Raw genomic sequence first — 6847 nt, forward strand, 5'->3', positions numbered from 1 at the left:
CCCCGCTCTCTCCCCATAGCCCTGTATCAGTCCCCAAACTAATCCCACTGTCCCCGCGCTCTCTCCCCATAGCCCTGTATCAGTCCCCAAACTAATCCCACTGTCCCCGCTCTCTCCCCATAGCCTTGTATCGATCTCACACTGGAATCAGTAGCTCTGTGTTTGTCAGAATCTGTCTGTTCATGTCCGTGTTTTCCCCGTCTTCAGGCTCTGAGAACTCGAGTGCCACGGATGAGGATGAGGAGGAGGACGACGATGCGGAGGACACCACCGATGAGGACATTGGGGTGGAGTACCTGATCCAGGGGGAGGATGGAGACGGCGAGCTGAACCGGGAACTGGCCCCAGGTGATGCCAGGGGGCCCAAGAAGGAGATCACCGACATCGCGGCCGCTGCGGAAAGCCTCCAGCCCAAGGGCTACACCTTGGCCACAACCCAGGTAATCATCAGCGGGGCAGAGGGGGGGGGGGGGGGGGGGGGTGGGGGGGGGGGGGGGGGGGGGGGGGGGGGGGAGGGGGAGGGGGCAGGCCCTTCGTCCCAACATGATACCGTTACTCCCTGCAATGAGGTCCCTGTCCATCCTATTCCCTGCCTGTTGGAGTGTCGGAATGCCTTGTGAGCATTGCCTAATGTATCTCCTTTACCTCTGGAAGCACGTTCCAAGCACCTACCACCCTCAGGGTTTAGTATTTTAAGAAAAATGGCTATCTTTCACGTATCCTTATGAGCACTCTTTCCCCCCCCCCCCCTAAAGCCATAAGCCTGTAGTATTTGACATTTCCACCCTGGGGCAGAAGTGAGTCATGACGACCCACCCTTTCCATACCCATGTCTGTCAGGTCACCCCTCCGTCTCCAATGTGGCAATTTACAATCCAGGTTTCTCCTTCTGGTGAGTGCTCTCCAATGCAGGCACCATCGTCCCGGTAAACCTCTGGTGCACCCTCTCCGGGGGGCCCCCGCATCCTCGCTATGGTGTGGTGACTGGAACCGAGCGCCACACTCCAAGCGCGGCCCCAGTGGCCTGTTCCACAGCTGCAACACGGCCTGCCAACGTGTTCACTCGCCGCCCCCCCCCCCCGTCCGTCGTGCCCACCATCCCTCGGTATCGGTGCTCTGCCAGGGGGCCAGCTGTTGACTGCGTAATTTACCCTCGAGAGGGGCAACACTTTGCTGCCAGGTGGGTGAAGTGGGGCTGCCTCAGGTTGGGGGCATCCGCGGGCTGCCTGTGGTTGACTGAAGGCGTGTCTTTTGTGTGTGTGTGTGTGCGCGCATTGCAGGTGAAGACCCCCGTCCCCTCATTACTGCGTGGGACCCTCCGCGAGTACCAGCACATCGGCCTCGACTGGCTGGTCACCATGTACGAGAAGAAGCTCAACGGGATCCTGGCCGACGAGATGGGCCTCGGCAAAACCATCCAGACCATCGCCCTGCTTGCCCACCTGGCGATAGAGAAATGTGCGTCTGCCTCCTCTCTCAGCGATGGGTGCGAGCGGTTATGTTGAAGGAGTATCCGTTTGGGCAGTGGGGGGTGGGGGGGGGAGAGAAAACGGGTGCATGTGGGAGGTTGGGGTTTGTGTTTCACGGTCGAGCTCTCTCACCTCGTATCCACAGTGACAGAAGAGGGAGATTGCTGACCCCCCCCCCCCCCCCCCCCCACCCCCACCATTTTGTGTTTGGATATAGTAATGCAGACATGTCCACGCCTCAGGATGTGCAGCAGGATACTGTGATGCTGACACATCCCAAACATGCTGCAGATTCCTGCAGAGCTGATACATTCCACCATTGCAGGCGATGCATTACTGATACAATCCTCCCCGTCGCCACATATGGCGAAGCCAACCCATCCTATTCTGTACTTCTGGTGGAATACTGAGATATTGGTGCGTCACACCACTAACCTGCAGAATACTGCGATGATGGCACCTTGTACCCCATCCATGCTTCGCAACACTGCACTGCTGATGGATCCAGGTATGTGCAGTACAATACCGCAGCATTGGCATATCCCCACCCTGAACACGTGTAGTACAATACTGCAGCGCTGGCATATCCCCACCCTGAACACGTGCAGTACAATAACGCAGCGCTGGCATATCCCCACCCTGAACACGTGTAGTACAATACTGCAGCGCTGGCGTCTCCCCACCCTGAACACGTGCAGTACAATACCGCAGCGCTGGCGTATCCCCACCCTGAACACGTGCAGTACAATCCCGCAGCGCTGGCGTCTCCCCACCCTGAACACGTGTAGTACGATACCGCAGCGCTGGCATCTCCCCACCCTGAACACGTGCAGTACAATACCGCAGCGCTGGCGTCTCCCCACCCTGAACACGTGCAGTACAATACCGCAGCGCTGGCGTATCCCCACCCTGAACACGTGCAGTACAATACCGCAGCGCTGGCGTCTCCCCACCCTGAACACGTGTAGTACAATACCGCAGCGCTGGCGTCTCCCCACCCTGAACACGTGCAGTACAATACCGCAGCGCTGGCATCTCCCCACCCTGAACACGTGCAGTACAATACTGCAGCACTGGCGTCTCCCCACCCTGAACACGTGCAGTACAATACTGCAGCGCTGGCGTCTCCCCACCCTGAACACGTGCAGTACAATACCGCAGCGCTGGCGTCTCCCCACCCTGAACATGTGCAGTACGATACCGCAGCGCTGGCGTCTCCCCACCCTGAACACGTGTAGCACGATACCGCAGCGCTGGCATCTCCCCACCCTGAACACGTGCAGTGCAATACCGCAGCGCTGGCGTCTCCCCACCCTGAACACGTGCAGTACAATCCCGCAGTGCTGGCGTCTCCCCACCCTGAACACGTGCAGTACAATCCCGCAGCGCTGGCGTCTCCCCACCCTGAACACGTGTAGCACGATACCGCAGCGCTGGCGTCTCCCCACCCTGAACACGTGTATTACAATACCGCAGCGCTGGCGTCTCCCCACCCTGAACACGTGCAGTACAATACTGCAGCACTGGCGTCTCCCCACCCTGAACATGTGCAGTACGATACCGCAGCGCTGGCGTCTCCCCACCCTGAACATGTGCAGTACAATCCCGCAGCGCTGGCGTCTTCCCCACCCTGAACACGTGCAGTACAATCCCGCAGCGCTGGCGTCTCCCCACCCTGGCCTAACCTTGACTTCTATCTCTGTTTTCCAGGCAACTGGGGTCCCCACCTGATCATCGTGCCCACGAGTGTGATGCTCAATTGGGAGATGGAGTTCAAACGTTGGTGCCCCTCCTTCAAGATCCTCACCTACTACGGTGTGCAGAAGGAGCGGAAACTCAAACGCCAGGTAGGCTGGGTCACACGCCTGGCCCGCCACAGGTCTGCGTATGCCAGTTGTGTGTCAGCAGTGAGGGTACCCAATGAGGGTGTGCGCACATTTTTGAAGCGGACAGCAGCGTGGATTTTGCTGCAGCAGTGTGAGCAAGTTGTGCCCAGGCATTGGGTTCTGTTCTTGGGGTCGCCCTGGAAGTAATGTGAAGGCTTGAGAAAGGCCGTGGTAACGGTTCCCAGGAATTGGTCCAGCAATCGGGGAGGTCCAGTGGTCAGAGGCACCAGGGCTGCTCCCCTCTTGAGGAGGGATGGTAGTGCGGGAGACCTGATTGAGGTGTTGGGGGCAGCGATGGGGGTCTGGTGGGTGTGCAGTCAGTGCTGTATGTTTTTCTGGGGTTGGGGGATTGAGAGCACGGGCAGAAGGAGATCGGTGATTGGGAGATACAAGCCACACAGAAGCTGTTGAGATCTGGGGCGAATGCTGCCTGGGGTGGGGTTCAGTTGCGGAGAGTTTGTTGGCTGTCTGAAAAGGAAGAACGCGGGAGTCGGATCGACAGCGTTTACTCGGAGCCTGGGCGGAAGTTGCTGGTCAAATGGCCTCTTGCCTCCATAGCTGGCGAGGGGGCCCGTCTGACTGCGATGCTTCACGTGGCGATGAGCTGGCGATGAGCTGAGGGATTCTTGGGGAGAGGGGTCTGGTTCAGGTGGGAGCTTCAGTGCTCGTTATTCTAGGGGGCATAAACCCCCTCCAGTCCTCAGTTTAACTGTTGGTATTTATTTCCCTTTGGGGTATCCCACTTGTTCCTCCTGCCCCCCACCCCACTGCAGGGCTGGACCAAGCCAAATGCCTTCCACGTCTGTATCACCTCGTACAAACTGGTGCTCCAGGATCACCAAGCGTTCCGCCGCAAAAACTGGAAATACATGATCCTGGACGAGGCCCAGAACATCAAAAACTTCAAGTCCCAACGCTGGCAGTCACTCCTGAACTTTAACAGGTTGGTGTTTCCACCCCGTCCTCTCTCAGCATCGCCCCACAATACTCCCATATCCACACTGTTCACCTTCTGCTAACCCTGGGCTGTCCCTGTCCCTGGGATTGGAAGGGACTGTGCCCAGGGAGCTTTACTCTGTATCTAACCCTGTGCTGTCCCTGTCCTGGGAGTGTTTGATGTGGGACAGTGTAGAGGGAGCTTTACTTTGTATCTGGCCCTGAGAGTGTGGTGGTGGGGGGAGCCGTGTAGAGGGAGCTTTACTCTGCATTCCCAGGGGAGGTGCAGTGCAGGGTGAGGTGCTGGCTGACCTTTTTGGCAGCTGCACAAGGAGCAAACTAACGTGTGTGGCTGACGATGAGTGGACGGCTTGGGGCCATTCCTTCCTGCTTTCTCCCGTTAAACTGTCTGTTCTGTCACGCGACCATCCCACCACTCTCCTCTGTGACTGCCATACCTGGAGCCCAGCCCTCGCCCGGTCAGTGATCGATGGCTGGCTGTGTCTCTCTCTCTCACTGTCTCTGTGTCTCCCTCGGTGCATGGACAGCCAGCGTCGCCTCTTGTTGACTGGGACGCCGTTGCAGAACAGCCTGATGGAGCTCTGGTCCCTCATGCACTTCCTGATGCCGCACGTCTTCCAGTCACACCGAGAGTTCAAGGAGTGGTTCTCCAACCCGCTGACAGGCATGATCGAGGGCAGCCAGGAGTACAACGAGAACCTAGTCAAGAGGCTGCACAAGGTATGCACCACATCGCCCAGCTCCCTCTGCCCCCACCCCCTCTCCAGCGGTAGTCCCAGGTCCATAGCCTAGCTGCTAACAGAGGAGCGTTGGGGGGGGTGGGGGGTGCTTGAGGCCAGAATTAGAACAGCGCAGAGATCTCGGAGGGTCGCAGGAGATTATGGAGAGGGATATTTCAGCAGGAAGTGGTCTAAGGGCTGACTGGGCGGGGGTGGAGGGGCTGCCAGAGACATAGCCGTGGAGTGAGCTCAAGAACCAGTTGTGAAGTTTTATCATTTCGGTGACTGTGGACTCAGCTCAGCGAGTGCGGGAGGTTGTTAATGAAAGCGATTTACAACAGGTCGGCCTGCAGGCTATAGATTCACACAACCCTGTGTAGACCTGGATTCGGGTCAGTAGATTCCCATTACAGAGGGAAAAGAGTCCGATTCAGGACCCATCTACCACCACTAATATTGAGGAATTCTGGATCTACGGGGATCCCTGCTGCAAATCAGGATCCATGGATTGTCACTGTGTTGCAGTGGAAGGGGAGGTAATGGAAGGCTAAGGTTCAGAATCTCTCAAACTCTCCTGTACAAAGGTGTGATGGGTGGGGAGGTTATGGATTAGCAGATGCCAACAGCATGGAGATCAGTGGAGAGTGAGGATCTGCAGGTTTCCGTTGCATCAGGACTGAGATTGGGGGAGCTACAGTTTTCTAATGTGCGGGGAATGGGATTTGGAATCTCTGGATCAGTCGATCCCCACTGCACTTTTTGTACAATTCGGGATATGCAGATCCCTTTTTCCCCCAGGAAACCCAGTGGGTTTTATGACCGAGACATCTCTGAATAGGTGAAGGGTGTACTTTCAGGGTCTGTAGCAGGTCTGCCTGCAGCTGGTCTGCTCCACTCCAGCCGCCGGTGGGTTTAATTTTGACCAAGTTTGATTTCTCCTCTCTGGTTTCCCTGCACCCCCCCAACCTAGGTTCTCCGACCATTCCTCCTTCGCAGGATCAAAGTGGATGTGGAGAAACAGATGCCAAAGAAATATGAGCACGTGGTGCAGTGTCGCCTCTCCAAACGGCAGCGGTACCTGTACGACGACTTCATGTCCCAGGCTTCGTAAGTGACAGCCGGCCACTAACGTTCACGGGGCTGGGGTGGGGAAGACATGACTTACTGTGTATATCTAACCTTGTGCCATCCTTGTCTTGGGATTGTTTGATGGGGAGGGAAAGGTGTAGAGGGAGCTTTACTCCGCATCTAACCCCTTGCTCCTGATGTAAAAGGGTCCCAATACGCGGTTCTGGTCTCCTCACTTGAGGCAGGGACAGACCCCAGCAGAGGTAGTTCACAGAAGACTCCTGAATCAGCTGATTCCCAGGACAAAGGGATGCCCATCAGCACTAGGGATCTGTGTTTGATTCCAGTTTTGGGTGAATGTCCGGACTCCACACAGTGGCGACGTTCTCCCTGTCACTGCATGGGTTTCCTCCGGGTGCTCAGGTTCCCCCTCACAATCCAAAGGTGTGAAGCGAAGGGAGGATTGGCTGTGGGAAATTGTCCCGTAGTGCCCAGGGATGTGCAGGTTAGGGTGGGTTGGCAATGGGGAAATTGTCCCGTAGTGCCCAGAGATGTGCAGGTTAGGGCGGATTGGCCGTGGGAAATTGTCTCATAGTGCCCAGGGATGTGCATGTTAGGGTGGATTGGCTGTGGGGAAATTGTCCCGTAGTGCCCAGGGATGTGCAGGGTAGGGTGGGTTGGCCGTGGGGAAATTGTCCCGTAGTGCCCAGGGATATGCAGGTTAGGGTGGATTGGATGTGGGGAAGTT

At 57.0% G+C, this 6847-nt stretch overlaps 1 protein-coding gene across 4 annotated transcripts in view; it reads left to right on the forward strand.

Annotated features, from left to right (window-relative positions):
* The window catches only part of LOC122542371 (Snf2-related CREBBP activator protein), a 44600-nt gene that overhangs the window by 27130 nt on the left and 10623 nt on the right, over positions 1 to 6847 (forward strand). For all 4 annotated transcript variants that reach the window (XM_043680084.1, XM_043680081.1, XM_043680083.1 and 1 more), the window contains exons 12-17: positions 208 to 440; positions 1281 to 1458; positions 3180 to 3316; positions 4129 to 4298; positions 4840 to 5032; positions 6002 to 6138. In XM_043680084.1, coding sequence (XP_043536019.1) covers positions 208 to 440; positions 1281 to 1458; positions 3180 to 3316; positions 4129 to 4298; positions 4840 to 5032; positions 6002 to 6138 — 1048 coding nt within the window. The remainder of the gene's footprint in view (positions 1 to 207; positions 441 to 1280; positions 1459 to 3179; positions 3317 to 4128; positions 4299 to 4839; positions 5033 to 6001; positions 6139 to 6847) is intronic.

Source organism: Chiloscyllium plagiosum, chromosome 39 (genome assembly GCF_004010195.1).
Source record: "Chiloscyllium plagiosum isolate BGI_BamShark_2017 chromosome 39, ASM401019v2, whole genome shotgun sequence".
In the NCBI taxonomy this organism is placed as follows: Eukaryota; Metazoa; Chordata; class Chondrichthyes; order Orectolobiformes; family Hemiscylliidae; genus Chiloscyllium; species Chiloscyllium plagiosum.